General features: G+C 37.0%; 1 protein-coding gene across 6 annotated transcripts in view; it reads left to right on the forward strand.

Annotated features, from left to right (window-relative positions):
- ATP2B1 (ATPase plasma membrane Ca2+ transporting 1) overlaps window positions 1–20,797 on the forward strand; it is a 127,271-nt gene that overhangs the window by 73,621 nt on the left and 32,853 nt on the right. For all 6 annotated transcript variants that reach the window (XM_019742141.2, XM_074325295.1, XM_074325297.1 and 3 more), the window contains exons 6-13: window positions 2,618–2,746; window positions 5,259–5,297; window positions 6,062–6,223; window positions 7,726–7,940; window positions 10,371–10,613; window positions 11,989–12,230; window positions 15,097–15,334; window positions 20,165–20,344. In XM_019742141.2, the coding sequence (XP_019597700.1) occupies window positions 2,618–2,746; window positions 5,259–5,297; window positions 6,062–6,223; window positions 7,726–7,940; window positions 10,371–10,613; window positions 11,989–12,230; window positions 15,097–15,334; window positions 20,165–20,344 (1,448 nt within the window). The remainder of the gene's footprint in view (window positions 1–2,617; window positions 2,747–5,258; window positions 5,298–6,061; window positions 6,224–7,725; window positions 7,941–10,370; window positions 10,614–11,988; window positions 12,231–15,096; window positions 15,335–20,164; window positions 20,345–20,797) is intronic.

Genomic DNA, 20,797 nt, shown 5'->3' on the forward strand with positions numbered 1-20,797 from the left:
AAGGGAAGGATTTGTATGCTAATTTAACTTGTTTAATAACTTGGCAGCTATGATTTTTCAGTTCTTCTCTGTAAGTTTTATATTTGAATTGTCTGAACCTGGCTTTACTGAAATCAAAGTCACACCTATGACAAGGGTCAGTTAAGTGAGAATCACAACTTCGGGGCACTTACCTAACTATAACAATTACCTTTTTAAGATGTGCAATTATGTGCCAAAAGCTCACTGTAGAATGTCCCACCATTAAAGATCAGAGTAATTACATATGTGTACATTTATAAACACCATTATGAGTAATGTTTCTTCTTAAAAACGTGAAATTTGTATACCTTCAATATTCTTCACCACTAAGAATATTCGTACTCTATTTGGGGTTTTTATTTATATTAATGTGCTTGTGGTTTATTCCAAATAGACAGAAAAAATATCTTGGACATGTAAGTATAATGTATTTACATATAACGTATACTTATTTTGACTTATTCCTTGCCATAGGTCTAAGAAACTTTAGTTAATGTTAACCAAATAAAATCTATAATCATTCCAAAGGAGAGAGAAGCTATCTAATCAAACCTTACCTCCTCCGTAGACTAACTGGACCATATCTGGTGAACTGAGAGTATCCTCTTGCCTTTCTGCCGTAGTTACTTCGTGGGTTTTATGTACACCTAGCTTACGTACATAGAGCTTAACTCTTCAGGTTGACATCCTTTCACTGAACTTTGGTCCTTTCCTATTTTTATAGAGATGGCTGCTAAGTTTATATGTACTCAGGTTCCTAAAGCACCAAGTTCACCAAGAGAACTCGATAAATTTTCCATGCTTAAGAAACGACTGAAATAACTTTGTAGAGTCCCTTATCGTAGTACGGGTGGGAAAGTTTTTCTGCATTTATTTCTCTATTCCAAAAATGTACTAAAAAACATGAAATGCATTTATTTTTAAATTTATTCTCATGATGCCATCTCTCATTGCTGTTCTTGGCTTCTTATATTTAGATTTTTAAAAGCAGTTTTTCAGTTAGCAGTGGGGATATGACCGGAGCAAGAACTGTTTACTTTGAGCATATTAAGGCCAACATATGATTTACCTGTGGTAAGAAAGAACAGAAAATAAGAAATTGAAACCTGCCAAAAGACAGAATTGTTAAAAGAAACAAACTGTCTTTTACACACAATACTTGCTCAGTAAATATTGTTTCATTATCCTAAATTTCATTTCTTGTTTCCCTTGCATTTTCACTGGCAAAGAAGGTAATAATTAGTGAAATATTCAGAATACAGATTTTTAAAGCAAGGAAACCAAAGGCCTAAAACATTCATATTGGCTAAGTTACTCAGTAGTTAATAGCCAAATATTAACTCGTAAGTATTGAAGTAAGTGCATACGCTTTATGATCTTATTTAGCAGATCACCTTTGAGCACTGATTTGATACTTAAGATGGTGGTACGTGCTAGAGACCCTGCCTTCAGGTGTTTGTGAACTGGGAGATCAAGTAGATAAGTGATAACTGTAAAGAAGACCTCACTGAGTGTTAAAAAAGAATGAAGTTTTGATCTACTTAAAATTCACCAGAATATTAGAGTAGGAGGTGGGAAGCCTTCGAACAAGCGATAAAGGGTGCAGAGGTGTGGATGTACACGTTGGAGAACTGGAAGCAAATTTGTCGGCATTATATTGTAAGGCGACTATGTCCTCTGTCCTCTGATGGGAGCTGGACTGAATCCTTGCCTTTCCACTTAATAGTTGTGTAACCCTGGGCACGCTTTTAGAAAATAAAAATAATACCGCCTACCAATTAGCAAGATTTCTGTGACGGACCAAGAATTCAGTGTTCCCATCTTGCTCCCTTGCTTTCTGTAATGAGATTTCATGTCAGAGTAGTAGATGGAAAAGTGTGAAAGGTGGGTTGGTCTCGAGGTGAAGATGTTGGACTCAGTCCAGGGGGCAGTGTAGAGTCAGAAGTTTCTGAGCCATCAGAAGCTTAGGACACAAATCCTATTTTAGGAAAATTAAAACTGATTTTGAGATGAACTGGAAAGACTGAGTAGCTAGGAGGTTAATTGCAGTCATGTAGGCAGGCTGGGTTGGAAAGTCTGGGTTAGGTTGTGGGGTGAGGTCTGGGAAATGGGACGTTTGATGCTACAGAATCCCTTTGGTTATAAGCACATTTCTTTTATAATCAATGTATTTCTGAGAGAAATGTCCCTAATGATGATGATGGTGATGTAATTAAAAATACTGAGCATTTATTGTTGAATCCCTACAAATTCCAGGAAGTATGCTAGCCATGCCACATTTATAGGTTTGAGTCTCATTGTTTTTATGAAGTGTGGGTACTGTTATCTCTATTTTATGGATAAGGAATTCAGATGTTGTAATTTGCCCAATATCACATGATAAATGAGTGGTTTGAGTGAGTGTTGAACGCACATATGACTGATTACAGAGTTAAAAACCTAATAATTTAGATTTTATTTAATGCCTTATTTATTGAATTTATTTTATAAAAAATTAAGGACATTAAAGACAGTGTTACTAAAGTGGGAAATTTGTTTGTAGGGGGAAACTTCTATTCTGATTTTTAAGAACAAACCAGTTTTCTGTTGTTGGCAGGTACCCACGTCATGGAGGGCTCCGGGAGAATGGTAGTTACCGCTGTCGGTGTAAATTCTCAGACTGGAATTATCTTTACCTTACTTGGAGCTGGAGGTGAAGAGGAAGAGAAGAAAAAGGAAAAGAAAAGTAAGAATGGCAATTTGCTATAAAAGAATTGGTATTTGGAAATAGGGCAACTAAATTCTAAGAACTGGCACAAAACATACACTTCTTTCATGAGATTTGATATGAACAGTTCTACAAGAAGTTACAATGTTACCCAGGAGTGTACTTTTAAGTGGTAGAATTACTGGAGGGGAAGTTTTTCTTTTCAATCAAGAGTCTGTGAAGGGCCTTTAGTGAATGCAGCAGTCGCTTTACCAAGGAGTAAATTCATCATGTTGAACACTTCCATTGCCTTTGTTCTCTAGTTTTAGAGTCTCCTTGTCATCTGACCAGAAAAATTAATTTGTTATTTGATTATTTTTTCTGCTATGTTAGTAGTAGCTATCTGTGTCAGCCTTGTCACATTTTGGTCTCATTGAGATTTTAATCTCTTTCAAGTTTTTTACTATTCCTATTTCCCAGTCTGTACTTACTTACATTGTTGGTGTTTGGACATAAGACCAGGACTTCACTTTGACACCTATTAATGTTTGTCATGTTATATTCAGTCCATTGTGAGATATCAAGATCTTTATTTGATGTATTGTAGCTGCTGTCCCTCCAAGTGATCAGTCTCCAGCAAATTTGGTGACCATCGTTTATTCACAAGGACCTTATAAGAAACTCCGTCCTAGATGGGGAGACAACTCAGAATCACTTAGCGGGGAGCATAGTGCTTTTTTTAAAAAGTCCTCCCCACCCTGCTTCTAAATACCTGCTGTATACCACCCTTTTCTTCCACACAGAATCGTTCCTCCAGAGCTTTTGCCCTGTATGTTGACAGCAGGTTACTGTGGTCTAACCAATTAGATTTATTATTTAATTTTACTTAGAATAGTAAGCCCATGTTTCTCTCACACGCATAAGTATTTTGAGATCTTCTAAAGTAAATGCCTTGCAAAAATCTCAGTTTGCTACAACTACAGGAGTGTTTTTAATATTGGGGTATTTTGTTTTGTTCTTTGGGTTTTGTCTTTAGCTGTGAAATCTTTTATTTCAAACAGCAACGTGTTTGAAAAGTTCTGGCTGCAAGCGAGGATAGCAAGCGCACATTCTCCGTGCCCTGATTCCTCCCACCACAGCCGCCATGTGCTGCCTTAGGTTTCCTAAGGCAGAGTGGGAGGCAGTTTGAAAACCAGTGGTGATACCATTTACTGAATGCTTTATCTGCGTATCTCATTAATCCTCACCACCATATGACGTAAAGATTGTTACTCTTTTTATTGATGAGTAAACTCGAGTTTATGGAGGGTATACAACTTATTCCAGGTCAAAGATCTAGTAAGTGGAAGATTAGGCCCACTTGTCTGACTCAATGGTCTGCTCTTAACCATACACTGAGCTGCATGCGAAATTATAGGAGCCTGAAGTCAGCGGGCCCTATTCATAAAGAAAGGGGCGTTTGTCATGGTTTTATTCTTATTGACCCCACAGTGTCTTTTCCAGTATGCCCCCTTTTTTCCTAAGATTTTATACCCTTGTTTTTATTAATCCAGTCAAGAGTATTCCCAGGAAATAACATCTAACTCATTGCCTACCATTTTTGTTCTTCGGGGTTTTTCGTTTTGTTTTTTATAGACCGGGACACCCTTTTTCCGTCTGTGGCCTCCCAGCCCTTCTCCCAGCCAAAAGCAGTCCAGGGTGGGGTAATCTGTCTCAGTTCCCTTAGTTGTCTGGAATGTGGTTCTCTGGTCTCTCTCCAATCTTGAGCTCATTAAAAGTAGCCTGGTATTCTCTTACTATCTCCTCAATTATCTGGAGCCTCTGTTCTTTCTTAACCATATTTGTTCCACGTTTTCCAGTTTGAAGATAGCTCTCCTTGATAGAGCAGCTGGAGAAAAACAGGCTGAATGGTTCTGCTTCCTCTTTGTCATTTCTAACATTAGCCTGCCTACTCCGAACAGTAGACCCATTCCCTCCTTGATGACTTTATTGCTTCAGACATTCTCATCTTTCTCTTTTCTCTATAGCTAAACCAATTATTGGAATTATCTCAACTGGTAGTCTTACTGGCTTATTCTGTACATTCATATTCTAGTTTTACTTGGTTGGTTCCCCTATTGGTTATACATACTATTTATGTTCTCATTCCCATCAAAGTTTTCCTGCCTATTGTGTTTCTATGACATTCCTCCCTTCCTCTCTTCCCCTGCCCTTTTCTCCTTTCTTAGGGTTATGTCTGTATGTCGTTTGAAAACCTCTTGTACCATATTTGGGTTTATTACAGCGTAAAAAAAAAAAATAAAGCCTTCTGGAGAAATTAAACAAGCATAGATGCCAAAATTATTTTGGAGTATTCCCCTATGGTTACGACCTAGGGAGTGATTGACCCAGCAGGTCGTGACAAGCCAGATGCTTTCTGATCTGTGTACACACACACACACGTACCATTGTGTAACAATGCTGTTATAGAAATGTGAACTACCTTTGCATAATTTAGCATGGCTGTATTCATTTCTTTTGGAAAGCTTTAATTCCCATTTTGTTCCTACAGATAAGAAACAAGATGGAGCTATTGAGAATCGCAACAAAGGTAAGTTCAGGAGGATAAAAGTGCAGTTAATTACTTTTCATTGAATTCAAAAATATATCTACTGGGCACTGTATTTATCTAAAAGTTTAGGATACATATAGCGGGGAAAATAACAATACATGTTAACTTGGGTTAACCTCTCTTCCTGTCATTGCCTTAGTCACGCTGCCCTTTACAACGTTAGTAAGATTTTAATTGTGATTTGTGGTAGTAAGTATAGAAAAATCCAGATGTAGGTAGCTTTCAACTGAAGCATTTTGGGTATTTTAACATTGGTTACTATATAATTGCTAGCCAAAATGCATAAGAAACAATATATAACGTAAATGTTTTTTGCATCTATTTAAGAGTCTATAAATACATGCATATTTCTCTATATGTAAGTTCATACCGAATGTTCTACATTGTGTTAGGGATTATATGGAAGGGATTTGTGGTGTTATGAATAAGTCTCATTACGTGACACACACGGGAAGAGAAATGACTTGGCATTTAGTTCAGTTTAAGGGCCCTGTGTGTCTGCCTGTGCTTCGTGCCTGTTGTCTAACACAACATGCTCAGTTATGGTACACAGTTTCACAACCGAGTGTCGCTATAGTCTTACTTTCTCTGGGTAGACACACACACGTAGACATACAAAGCTGCATGTTTAAATGTTTTCTAGTTTCTGAAACAAACTGATTTTTATCAAAAGTTGCTTAAAAATGTCGGTAGTTATGTGTGCCTTTAAAAGGTAGTGAAGTTACATTTGCTCTTAAATGTAGCAAAAGTCCAAGATGGTGTAGCCATGGAAATGCAGCCTTTGAAGAGTGAAGAAGGTGGAGACGGTGATGAAAAAGACAAAAAGAAAGCAAATTTGCCAAAAAAGGAAAAATCTGTTCTACAAGGGAAACTTACAAAGCTGGCTGTTCAGATTGGCAAAGCAGGTATGATATATAAAGGAAAACAAGGGGTTGTATTTTAAAATACTCTCTGATTAAAACTCATCTTTTGTCACATTTCAGTCTGGAAATCGTTTCTTTGTGAGTGGAAGGGGAGTTGGAAATATTTTCTATTTCAGCCACAATGTATACCAGGCCTTTTGAGTTATTGTCAAGCCTCTTACTATCATTGTAGCTTAGAGGCTGTCATCCCACTTTACATAGAGGGAAGTGTCCTTTGTCAGCTAGCTTAATAAGTGGTCAAGTTAAGATTAGCCTAAGTCTGTCCAATTCATAAGCCCATGCTCTCATTTCTGAATTTCTGGGAGCAGTGCAGGGAGGGCTAGCAGTGAGGTATCCCATACAGGTTATCCAACTGTATTTTAATATAAAGAAACTTCACCACACATTTTGTTTATATTTTCATTGACTATTTATGGACAATTTAGGTATGTGTTTTTCTAAAAGTTATAGTTCTGTTAAATGGATTAATTAAAGAGTTGTCCTGGTGAAGCTAAAATTACTCAATTGCTGCCATCACTAGAAAACAGCCGTTGAGAGAACCACTCTTTAAAAAAAAAAAGCAGAACTCTTATTAAATAAAAACAGCATGCCATCCAGCAGTATCATTTTTTGCAAAAGAACACGTGTGCCCTAAATCAGCATATACTATTAAAATCACTTATATTGCATCAATCTATTACTTCCTAGGAGTATGTTGGAAAACATTAACTTTTTGCTTTTGTCCTCAAGAAGCTTATTATCTAATGGCAAATACTTGCTTTTTTGTAATATGTAGTCAAGTGGTAATGATGACTCTATAACATTGGAGAAAAGATATTAACAGTAGTTAGTAGGCACTGGATTGGGTTATTAGACCCAGATACATGGACTTGCTTATTTTTTACTCTTCATTTATCAGAGGCTAAATTACCCACAAAATGGAGAGGTAAATAGTTTGTAATGTATGATTAACTCTTGGTCTTCTAAGTTAATGAAGTAGTAAGGATAGACTGAAAAAATTAAGAGATAATTTGTGTTGTTTTTTAAAAAAAGAATGTAAGATTGAACATTTAATTTCAAGTCTTCCCATTGATCAGATCTATTTGGATTCTCTTTCAGCGGCAGGCAAGTTGCTGATATGTAAAGCGCTAGCTTATGCTAAACTTTTCGTTATTTCCTTGTTGTTGCCCGTTATTTTGTCTCAGCTTTCATAGAAGACAGAAGATACAATTAAGTCTAGGAAAGAATCATAAATGCTTTTCTCCCAGTTCTCCTGGGGACGGAGCTCTACTTGGAAGCAGAAATTAAGTATGACAATGTCAAGTGATGAGTTAGGTACCAAAAAGGAAGTTAATGGTTTCTCAGAGAAATTAAAGTAAATAATAACAAACCAGTTATGATTCTTCCTGTGGCCAGTATGTAACTGACAATGAGTACTGTCTGAAATATTTAAATAATTACCTTTTCCTTTATTTTTTATTATGTTTTTTTTAATATACTGATAGGTTTGTTGATGTCTGCCATCACAGTTATCATCCTAGTATTATATTTTGTAATTGATACATTCTGGGTTCAGAAGAGACCGTGGCTTGCTGCGTGCACACCGATTTACATACAATATTTTGTGAAGTTCTTCATTATTGGAGTTACAGTTTTAGTCGTAGCCGTGCCAGAAGGTCTTCCACTCGCCGTCACAATCTCACTAGCTTATTCAGTCAAGGTAAGTTGAAATGGATAAGGAGCTGTTCTAAGTGTAAAGCCTCAGCTGGTGTAGAAAGCACACGTCTGGTTACTCTTGTTTCTGATTCAGAAAGTCAGAATTCCATAAGTTTACAGTTTTCTTTGAAAATGCTGTCTTTGATCCCCTGCCTTCCTCCAGCTGAAGATCCCCGGGCCACAGAGACTTAGACCTTCCCTGGAGGACAGCCTTGGTGCAAAACCTCAGCACGACTCTGCTAGACAGTCTGACCTTGTTTTCATTGTGTGATAGTGAGGTTGTCCTTTGTGTCGCCACCTCTTTCCCATCTGTAAGACTAACGTAAGAATGTCACTTACCTGTGGCACAAGGACCAGAGGTTTACTTGCATCCACCTTTCTCAGGCCAACTTGTTTCCACTCTTCCTCCCCGTCACCCCACCGTCTGGCTTTCACAAGGTAGGCACTCATGTTCCTAAAACAGTAATTCAGATCATATTATTTCCTTGTGTAAAGCTCCAGTGGCTTTTCATGACACTAAGAATAAGATCCCAGCTCCTTCCCATGGCCTGCGGGACCCTGCCAGCCTGGCCCTTGCTTACCTCTTGGTGCTAATCTACCTCTTTCTCCTTCCGGTCCAGCCTCACCAGTCTTCCTGCTGTTTTCAAATAGCCCAGCCGTGTTCTCACTTCAGAGCTACTCATTCCTTCCTTTGAATCATCTGCTCTCTTTATCCAGGTCTCTTCAAATGTCACCTTCTGTGATCACTCATTTTGCAGTAGCTCAATCCTTGTTTTCCAACTAGAATGCTGAAAATGCACTTTGATGGCTTTGCTAACTGCTATTTACGTAAAGTAATAATTTGTTTGAAGATTAATTTATTTGTGTTGATTTTAAATCTTATATGGAAAAGGTAAGTTTGATTTCAAGAAGTTTCAGCTTGGGCAGTTTTGATCTTCCTTTCAAAGTGGCTCTGCAAGTAAAATCATACTTAGTGGAAGAATGCTGCTCTTGTCAATTTTCTTAAGTTAATGAGCAGTTCTCCTTAAGTAACATTGCTGATGTGAGCGATATAATTAGCCATGGTTTCCGCTCTAGCACTCTCAACTCCAGTATTCCCAAGTACTTGACAATAGACCTGTCATGATAAGAATATTTTTTGATTACTATTTGAGTTGTGTTTCAGGCATTTCACATCTTTTGTTTCAAAAATAAAATGGTTGGTAAATGTGTCAAAGTGATGACAAAATACAGTAATTGCCTGTTTGTCCTCTTTGGATGTTTTAAAATAATTTTGAATAATTGGGGTAAACATACTTTAGACACATCGATCAGTCATTTTACCAGTACTGTCATTAGTTCATTTCGAATAGTCATTAATGATACAGGTTTTTCAATTGATCAAAAAGATGTAGGCCCGATTGATTTGCATGCCTTTAATAGAAAATGAGAGCATTTTAACTACTATTCTTTAAGCTTTTATTAAATATTTAGCCCAGATATTACCAACTACTGTTAGTTTCACTGAGGATCCTGTTACGAATCCTGTGAATGCTTTGCACAATTGAATACATTTTGTTTACTGCCAAACTTCATTCTTTTATATAACTTTGATGTTAATTCAAAGCCAGTGGTAATTTAGGGAGTACGCATCTTTCTTTCCCATATTTATTTCTTCAAGGAACCAGTTTTTTGCAGTGTCTTGCATGTCAGTAGTCAGAGAACACACTGTAAAATAACTCGATGTAGTTTTTAACTCATTCCACGTATGTTTTGAGAATTACTTATCAAACATTTTAACTTAAATGCTTTTTGGGACTACTGATTTTTTAGAAACTATCTTTTTTGTTCTTGTAAATAAGAGGAAGAGGTGATCCAAAGGATGAGAATACCAAGTGTCCCAACATATGGAAAAGCTAAAAATGACCTATTCTGGATTTGATATCTTAACTCAATCTATCACAGTCAAAAAAAAAAAGAAAAGAAAGAAAGAAAGAAATCGGCAACTACCTGCCGATTTTTCCTTGGTGATTGATACATTTTTTGTTTTCACTTTATAAGGAGACTTAATCCTTAAATGTTAATATACTCTTACAGTGTTATTAAGTACCTCTGTACTTAAAGAGTACAGATTGCCTTGTAATGTGAGGATACTTCCCAGGAGCTGTTGGAGGCTTGTGGTCAGTGTGATTTGCATATGGGTGCGGGTATCTGGATTCATTTACTAGATGATGTTATGCAGCGGTGAAATTATTGAACCCACAGAAAGCTAGTCCTCTCTTTAGCTTATTTGAATAGGTCACATCTACTCAAATTCTTCCAGTATTGAATTGTTGCTTTATAATGTGTATCTGCATATAGCTGGGAGTTTTAGTTCTGATTTTAAAGCAGTTTTTAATGTAATACGGTGATTGGTGTTATATGTAGCTTAACTAGATATTTTTTGTCACTGTAGAAAATGATGAAAGATAATAACTTAGTAAGGCATCTGGATGCTTGTGAAACCATGGGAAATGCTACAGCCATTTGTTCAGATAAAACAGGAACATTGACAATGAACAGAATGACAGTTGTTCAAGCTTACATAAATGAAAAACATTATAAAAAGATTCCTGAACCAGAAGCTATTCCACCAAATATCTTGTCCTATCTTGTAACAGGAATTTCTGTGAATTGTGCTTATACATCAAAAATACTGGTAAGGTGCCTTTAGTAATTCATTTATATATGAAAATTGATTTTTAAATTTGTAATGATCAGATTGCATGCAGCTCTTGAGACCTGCCATTACTGTACATAAATTGAAGAACTGAATTGTGTTGTTTTTAAAAAGCATACAGTCATGATGTATATAAGTTTTTTTGATAAATTTGTTACAAGTAAGATCTATTGATCAACATTTGTATTCTGTATATTTGGATTTTTCTTCTATTTTTAAAACGTCTTGTGTTTAGGAACTCTCAAGCCTTATAACCAGAGCAAGTTCTTAATTTTAAATTCTTATTAAGCTCATTTTGTGAAAGATCAGGCTATCTTACTTTTGTAGACTTTTGTAGATGAAAAAATAAATAGTAGAAAGTCAACTCTCAATTTTTTAGAGAAAATTTTGAAGTGATGTTTTCTATATACTTGCTGTATGTTCTTTCTGGTTTCTCAGTAGATCCTACCTATAAGGTGATCCTTAGACCTTTTGGAACTAACGCAGTAAAGTAATTCTAGACTCGTACTACCTTAGAATAAAATATTTCTCACTTGGCAAGTTTTAAATGTCTTATTTTTAACATAAATTGTGAGATTGTTTCACTTGTTATGTGTTCTAATGATTCATGGATGAAGCCCATGAACAAAATTAATATTGCAAGGCGTTTTGCTAAAAATAGGCCTGAATTGGATTATCGGACTGGAAAATTACAGGATCTTGGTTCTCGATCTAGCCATGCCTTTTACTAGCTGAAAGTCTGAGTGTTACTTTCTTTAACTGTTAAGTGAAGATGATCACATCTGCCCTTATACTGTTGTGATGAATATATGAGGTGATACTTGTGAAGAGACTATGGGGAGAAAAAAAAGAAAGCTTCCATATATAGTTGAGGCAGCAGTGCTTTATTTTAATGCATATACTTTTATTTTAAGCCATAAAAATTTGTAAAGTAGATTTAATTTTGAATTAGTTGCTATAAATGTTCAGTGAAAACAGAAAAAGAAAGGGATTAAAATTTATTAAGTCCTACGCCATATGTATCAGGAACCAGCTTTACACTTTTCATGACTTATTTAATTCTTGAGTCCTAAGTGCTCCTGTTTTTCAGATGCTCAAGCCAAGGATCCCAGCCGTTGGGTAACTTGCCAAAAGTTCACCCAGCTAGTAACTGGCAGGTCTGAGATTGGCATCCATACCATTCTCGTCACAGAGCGCCTTTCTGCCTCCCCTTTCTGTGCCCCTCAGAACGGCTGATACTAATAGAAGTTCCATGTTATTTTGCTTTAGAATGTCGCATTCTGTTTTCCGTTGGAAATTAAACTGTTGTAGAGAAACAAGATGGTACTGTCTTCTAAACCTTTTTCTCTTATAGCCACCAGAGAAAGAGGGTGGATTACCTCGTCATGTTGGTAATAAAACTGAATGTGCCTTGTTGGGACTTCTTTTGGATTTAAAACGGGATTATCAGGATGTTAGAAATGAAATACCAGAAGAAGCACTGTACAAAGTCTACACCTTCAATTCTGTTAGGAAGTCCATGAGTACGGTCCTGAAAAATTCCGATGGAAGTTACCGAATATTCAGCAAGGGTGCATCTGAGATAATTCTGAAAAAGTAAGAGTAAAATGCTTAGGTGAATTAATTGCTAACTATAGTTGCTTTATGGAATACCAACTACATTGTTATTGTTACTGTTTTCTTTTTGTGAAACCATCAGGCATTTGATAGAACCTCAGACCTTTTTAGTATACTAGTGGTATCCAGATGTTTGCCCATGGTATTCTGCCATTTTCATACTCCAGCTTCTTTATTTCTTACTATTTTGCCAGAGTGGAAATAAGCCCATTACATTCAGTTAGGTAGATTTAATATAGTAAACCTTTAATGTTTGTTTTTTGTTTTTTTTTAAATGTTTGTTTTTAGCCGTGTTGATTTCATTGTTATATAGGATCATGAAAAGTAAGCCTCCCGTGAAGAAAAACTGAAGTTTGTATCTTCAACACTGCATTGTAGACAGTAGACTCAGAAATGTGATGAAAAAATTATAGGTTAGTTTTTAAAATAGCAAAGCATTAAAACTAAATCTTGAGATTTTCCTTTTATATCAGAGTGAGGATTTATCATATTTCTGCTGCAGTGTCATATTTAAATATCTCCTGTCATTTTGAACGGTAATCTTTCTTTTTCACTGTCCTTGTATAGAGCAGTAGCTCCAGTTTTGACATTACATGTTTATCTGTACTTTCCCTAAGGTGAATACGCTGTTACAGGTATTGAAGTTATTTTGGTTTCTTTAATAGAGAAGTAGAAGACTTTAAAAGAAATTTAAGACCAATTTTGGAAATAGAAAACTCATTTGAAATTACAACATTTAAAATATTTCTACTTTTAATTTGCCATTATATGGAGTATAATCCAGTGTTGCCTTAAATACTTGACAGACTATGGCCTAACAGACTTAAGAGACAGATGTAAAATCAGTGGACAAATAGGTAAGGTTTTAGGGTAAAAGGTTGTGCTGTGAAGGATGCAGCATTTAAGATAGGTTTCGGTCAGAAGTAAGTGCATCAAGGTAAAAGGAAGCCACATCAGAGGAAAGGATGTGGCATGTGCAGGCCACAGTGGGGGGGGAGTAGCTAGTAGTATATTTCAGCTGGGAAGACATGGGCTTTTGTGGCACACAGGCCACAGAGAGCTTTCTTCCCTTCCTACTACATTGGTTATCTGATTTCAGTGTGAAAGGTTAGGAGTTTTGCATCCATGGCTTGCTGCTGGGTAGCAGGTAGTACAGGGGAGATTTTTTTAAATCAAGAACCAATCAGGCTTTGACTCTTCTTCTGCAACTAATGAGCTTTGGAATTTTAGTCAGATTCTTTCCTTAGCTTCCATTTTATTCTCCACTGAAAAAAGAGGTGATCACCACCAACTCTGTATCACCACCAGCTCTGTAAAATAAAATAATGCATATAAAACATATAACATGGAGTCTGATATATAGTAAGTATACAGTAACTGTATCCACAGTGATACTTACATTTTGTTGTAGAGGCTCTTCGCTGTTAGGCTGAGCAGTTAAAATTTCGGTAAGTAGGCCAGAGAATGAAACTGAAGAATTTTTTCATCAGTGGAGTGATCAAAGCTGTGGTTGAAGATCATCTGGCATCAGGGAATAAGGTGGGGTAGGGGGAAAAGGATGGACTGGAGCTAGATACCAATTAAAAGGCTGTTACAAGAACATTAGCTCAAAGAGCCAGAGAAGGCAGTAGCAGGGGGAGGGAAAGGAAGCAGAGGCTCCATTCACAGGACTGTTGAGAGGACAAATATATAGGAGTTAGGAGCTAATATATAGATGATGAAGAAAAAGTAAGTATCTAGGCGAGATTTTAGATTTATAGCAGGTCCTCGGATAACGTCATCTCATTCAACTAATATATAGATGCTGAAGAAAAATTAAGTATCTAGATGAGATTTTAGATTTATAGCAGGTCCTCGAATAACGTCGTTTCAACGTCGTTCATTGTAACGTTTGTTGATGAGGTGACATAATTGTTTATATCCATTAGCCTATGGTGAAATTGGTTTCATTATACACTGTTTTACTTAAAGTTGCAGAACCTATGGCAACGTTAAATGAGGACTAGCTGTACATTGAAATTATTGGAGTAATGTTGATGCTCATTAGATGGGCAGTGAGGCAGCTTTTGGTCTCGCATACAGTGAGTGTAAGGTACTGGTACAACTTTTGAGTGGAACTCTTCAGCAGTGATGGAAGGCTTTGGAAAACAATCAAAACGGAAAATGGATTTGGCCATCATCGTGGGAGAGGAGCGTAGAGAGGCTATGTGAAAAATAAATTTTCAATAGGGAAGTCTCCAGTGTAACTTTTATTTACCACATATTTACCACATAATTAAAAAGTTGTGGTTAGTGTCGCTGACAATAAAACGATTTTGGCATTATCTCTCATTCTAAGAGAATGCTTATTTCAACAATAAGTTATTTTCTTTCATGGTTTAAAACAGTGTAGGTGATGAAACAACGTCTCAGGTAAGGGGTTGATTGAACTTGGCTTTTTACTTGAAAAGAAAAAAGTATTTGTGAATTTTGTGTTAATTGAAATTAATGTCTAAGTCTGTACCAAAATGGGTAGGTGTATAGTTTATTCTCTGCCACTAGAGGTTCTTAGTTAAAATACAAAAGTTCTGCATTTCTAAAAGAGAAGGTTTAGAGTCTGTCTAGAGTAACTGATGAAGAGGAGAACTATCAAACGAGAACCATGAAAATCAGAACTGTCTGTTTCATAAAGGGGGAGAGTGAAAAGTGAATATGTTTTAAGTATGTAAAAATGTAACATACATACATAGTTCTCTGAATTTCCAGATATCAGATCCCGTGATTTCTAGCCCTTCCAGTTCACTTAAATGGCATTAACCATTATTTTTGCTAATTATTGATGTTTGGATTCAACATTTCCTTTTAGGTGTTTCAAAATCTTGAGTGCTAATGGTGAGGCAAAAGTGTTCAGACCAAGGGATCGTGATGATATTGTAAAAACTGTGATTGAACCGATGGCGTCAGAAGGCTTGAGAACCATATGTCTTGCATTCAGAGATTTCCCAGCAGGAGAACCAGAACCAGAGTGGGATAATGAAAATGATATTGTCACCGGCCTTACATGCATTGCTGTTGTGGGGATTGAAGACCCTGTGAGACCTGAGGTGGTGAAACATTCTGTGTTCAGCATGTGCAGAATCTGTTAAGTGTAGAGGATCTGGGCACTAACTATAACCACTTTGCCAGTAAAATTCGTGGTGGTTTGTGATTTTTATTTTTTTCTGTGTGAATCCAAGATAAGTGAAATAAATAATAGTGCTTGTAATGCAATACTACCTATTTATAGTTTTTAATTAGACAGCTTCCTTTGAGATCCTGTGTGTTGAGAGCACCATAACCTAGCACAGTGCCTTAACCTGAGTAGGGTTTTTAACTGATATATTAAATTAAATAATAGATGCCATTAAGTTGTTTGTTTGCATAGTCTCTAGACCAGCACTGTCCGGTTAAACTCTATGTGATGACAGAAATAGGTATTCTAGGTATTGTTCAGTACAGTAGCCACTGGCCATGTGTGACTCCTGAGTTCTTTAAGTATGGCCAGTACAACGGAAACACTGATCAATTTAAACGTTACACTACCGTATTGGACAGCATGCAGCTCTAAACTTGGCTTTCCTCTTTACATCATTTTTTTTAAAGTTGATTGACTAAGTACTGTGTGCCAGGCACTATACTAGTGTACTAGAAACAAAACAATTGTTGAGGTCTGATCTCTGTCCTTGGTGGGGATGGGCAAATGTGAGAATTATAACCCAGGATGTTAATTCACTTATACATAAGCACAGGACATGAGCCTTCAGCCTATTCTAAAGTAATAGCATCTTATTATTGCATTCTTACTATGTGCCAGCTACAATGCCAAGTGCCTTACCTGTATTAGTTATTTTAATGTTCACCTCTGTGAATTATGAGTATCATTACTCTCATTTGATAGATGGGGGGGAAAAGTTGAGATGTGTAGAGGTGAGCTCTAGACCATAGAGCCCAGTGTGTTCAAACCTGGGCTCTGTCTAAAACCCATGCTATATTAACCACTGGAGTGGTCGAGTAAAACTTCCTAGGATGAGTCTTAAAGGATGAGGAGGCATTAGCTAAACCGAGAGAGAGAGGAGTCGGCACATTCTGAGCAAAAAACCAATGTGAGTGAAAGCACAAAGGCAAAAACAGCTCTTGTTTACTACCAACAAATTAATTCAGCACCCAGTGTGTCGTACCAGGTACTCTTAGGAATTGGACACACTGCAATCAACAAAATCGTCACGAAACTTACATTCTAGAGAAGGAAGACAACCAGACAGACGGAATTATGGCTACATGCACTGTGTGCCAAGTGAAAATACATCCTGTGAGGAATAAGATTTCCTCCCTGCCCTCATAGTGCTTACATTATGGATGGAATGGGGAGGGCGACATCAGATAAGACAAGTACAAATGTGATCAGGGCTAGAAAGCATATGCGCGGGGGATAAAATAAGGTAATTGAGAGAGAGACCACATTAAGAATCTCTGAGGGTAGGACATATGAGCTGAGATCGGATGGCTGACAGTGAGGCAGCCATGTAAATAGCTGCAAAAAGAGTATTCCAGGCAAATGGAACAAAATATGCAGGGGGCTGAAGGTGGGAAAGTATTTCTCTATTTCAGAGGTGGAAAGGAAGCCAGGATGGGGAACAGTGTGGGCAAGAAGGTACTGAAGAGATTATGTTTGGTCGTACTAGGCATTTAGCACTGTAAATTTTATTCTAAAACTAGTGATTTTCAGGCTGGGGAGTGACATGATTCATGTTATTAACACGTTGCGTATGGATCATGAGAATCTTCACGGGGGATTTAAACCCCTCCGTACGCAACGTGTTAAAATACTATTTTAGGTACCATGTAAGAATGAATTAGAAAGAAAGGGGAGTAGAAGTACGGAAGCCAGTAAGACTATTACAGGAATCCCAGGCAAGAGATGACCATGGCTTAGAACTATAATTTGGCAGGGAAGAGGGAAAGAAAGGGATGATTGCAAAGTGAATGGAGGTAGAACCAATAGGAATGACTAGGTTTGCTTTGGATATACTGTTTTTAACATTGTTCAGGTGTCCGAAGCATCCAAATGTATGTCAAATAGGCATTTGGGCCTAAGAGCTGAAAAGTAGTACAGGCTGAAGCATTCACATCTGAGGCTTTAGGAGATCTCCTGAGGAATATAGCAAACGAATGTTTAAGATTACGATATCTCCACAATTAGGCGTCTTCCCAAAGTGGGGGAATCAGTCTCTAACTTGCATAACTGGGTGGGTGGTGGATAGTGTCACCAGTATAATAAGAGAATCAGAAGAAGCAGCATATTTAGAGATCAAGATAAATTCAGTTTTGGGGTTTTGGAGTTTCAGGTGCTTAGGAAACATCCAGGTGGATAATTTTTACCAACCGTTACTCAGAGCAAACCACTCAAAGTTTTATACATTGTCTTCTGGCTTAAGTCTTATCTAAATACAATACTGAATCAGAATGTCTGCAACTTTTGTCCTTTGGAAAGTGTATGGTATTGTGTTCTTGGCATTGAGGTTGATGGAGAGTTTTATTTTTAAACATGGAAATGGCACTTAATTTTTTAAGTATCACAAAATAAGATAGGTACTTTTTTACTAACATGAGACAGTGTCACCTGAAACAGCCTTGAGTATTCTGGACTTGGACGTTCTGATATAGAGAGAATCTAGATTAATTAGGTATCTAGGACAGATCCAGCTTTACTGCATATACATAGGTACTTGAACAAGGTACTTAGCTTCTCTTCAGTGTCTTATCTGTAAAAGTGATGGTAGTTTGAGAGTTTTAAGTGAAAGTATTTGGTGGTTAGTGGACAATTAATAAGTGTTTGTTTGCCTTTCTTCAGTATTATTTGCCATGTAGTTTTAACCTGTGACCCATTTCTTCCTCTTATTCATTGTTCCACTATTCCAAATGATCTCAGGATAACCCCTGATCAGTGAGTACTTAATGGACACATTTTATCTTAAATGAGGTATCTGGATATATATTACATTTATACAGCAAGCCAGTGTTTTCAAAATCAAATACTGATTTTTATTTCTTTTTTTCACATAATCTGGGCAGGCTCTGTTCTTTCAATCACCTCTGTGTCACCAGCACCTACCATAGTGCCTGGCATTCAGTAAATACTAGTTTAAATGAATGCATGTGATATTTCTGTCCAAAGATGTGAATGACTAAGAGTTCACTAGATGGAGGGATACCCTTTTACATTGTAAATCCTAAAATATACAGATACATGTTTATTTATGTTTCTAGTAATTAAAATTGCACACATGTTCCTAAGACACAGTGGTACCCGTAGTACCCTGTCTGGAATATGCTCCTCCTTGGAAAATACCTAAGGGTGACTATTTTCCCGACCATATTTAATTCAGTAGTTCAACAAATACTAAGCTCCGCTTATATGTCAGGCACTTATTTGTTAAATGAAGGAAAGGCATTGCACTAGGCATTGGTGATGCAGACATGAGAAGGTCAGGGTTCTCCCCTCAAGAAGCTCATTGAATTGCTGAAAACTCAGGTAAACAAATAACTATAAAATGATACATGAGCTGTAATAGAGGTGTGTGTATAATGTGAAGGCACAGTTCTTTCTAGATAGAGAGATCCCTGAGGATGAACACTTACCTGTATTTATAATAGAAGTCATAAACAGCTTATAGGCCAAATTTACCCTTCAGTAACGTTATCTTTGTAGGGGGGTGGGGAGAGAGAGCGAGCGAGTGTGTGTGTGTTTAAAACATTAAATATTGAGAGAGTACACACAAATCTGGGTTTCTGCTTTCTTTTGAAATTGTAGGTTCTGTCAACATTGGGCTCTCATTCCCCAGAGGTAAAAATAGGCTAGAGCTGAGTAGCTCTTTCATTAGGCATTCGTCTGGGGTTTGTCAACCTTCAGCATGTTTTCCTCTTTTATGTTACCTGCATGGCCCTATAGGTATTTATTTGCATTTGCAACCTCTGCTCTAGTAGGATTTTCTGGTTAGAGAACAGCAGGAAAGGATTTTGCTAGGCAAAGGGAACTGCAAAAACAAAGGCACAGAACTAATAGTGTAGATTATTCATCTGTCAAGTTCTGTATAGTGGAGAAAATTTTTAAATAAATCTAGAAAATTATTTTGAGGCTCGAGTTACACTGAGGACTTGGTGGTTTATAGTATAACAATTGCGGATTCATATATTTCTAAGAAAGTGTATTAGAAAAAGAACGCTGCTGTCAAGTATGTCAGATGTTTTAAAGGAGGAACAAATATAAAGAGAGGGATACGAATTAAAAAGCTGTTGTAATAGCTCAGGCAGCAAGCACTAGGGACACGGGAAGGTTTGAGGTAAAATCTCCAGCCCTTCAGGATGTATGGGGTAGGGAGATGGAAGAGGTCAGATGACCCTCAGGTTTCTGCTCCATAAGCAGGTTTAGAACACGTGCTCTCGTTTTGGACACCCAAATTCTGATGCCCATTTTTCTCGTGGACTGTAAATCCAGCTATCACAATGAGACGGGGCAAGATACAGATTTGAAAGTTATTAGCGCACAGATGTTGGTCGAAGGGAAGAGAGTAGGCGAACCACCCATAACCCTACAGAGCACCAACACTTAACTCTGGTGGTGTGTGGGCAGTAAAACCAGAAAAGTAGAGAGCCTATGGTAAATAAATAATGCAAACAAATTAAGTTTGCATGACAACTGAAAATGAAGCCCGAACTAGGACTGTGGTCATGGAAGAGGAAAGAAGAGGTTATTGGGAATAATTCAAGAAATATTGACTGTTAAGTTGAAATTAAAATGATTTGTGCGACTGTGAGGTAATGCATATTCATTGGGATTTTTTCTTCTGGAAATACTAATTTTCTGTCGTAATACGGATTTTTTTCATGTAAACCAGGTACCAGATGCAATAAAGAAATGTCAAAGGGCTGGGATTACTGTGCGGATGGTCACTGGTGATAATATTAATACCGCTCGGGCCATTGCTATCAAGTGTGGTATTTTGCATCCTGGGGAAGATTTCCTGTGCCTAGAAGGCAAAGATTTCAATAGGAGAATACGAAATGAAAAAAGAGAGGTAAGGGATTTGTTTTTTTAAATTGATGTATTTTTAATAGATTAGAAATTTCATTCAACAAGAACATACTGAATATGCAGTATGCGTTAGGCATCACGTGTGAATAAATGCAGTCTGCACCTCGAAAAGCAAAATATTAGCATTTTAGGAAATAAAAGGGACAACTGATAAATTTAAGTTTAAGCCAATTTCCAAAGTACAGTATGTGTGAGTAATGGGAGGTGAGTTTTGAAACGTTGATAGGAAGTATATTTTAGGGGACCCCAAACTCGGAGTTTTTTTATGCTAAATTAAGGAGTTTTCGTAGGGACTGGGGAGATTTTTAAAATCTGATCTTGTAATGACATATATAGCAGTGGTTCTCAGACTTGAATATGTATCAGAATCACCTGGAGAACTTTTTAAAACATTGATATGGCACACCCCCAAGTATTTAATAAGATAAACCTGGGT

Source organism: Rhinolophus sinicus, linkage group LG02 (genome assembly GCF_036562045.2).
Source record: "Rhinolophus sinicus isolate RSC01 linkage group LG02, ASM3656204v1, whole genome shotgun sequence".
In the NCBI taxonomy this organism is placed as follows: domain Eukaryota; kingdom Metazoa; phylum Chordata; class Mammalia; order Chiroptera; family Rhinolophidae; genus Rhinolophus; species Rhinolophus sinicus.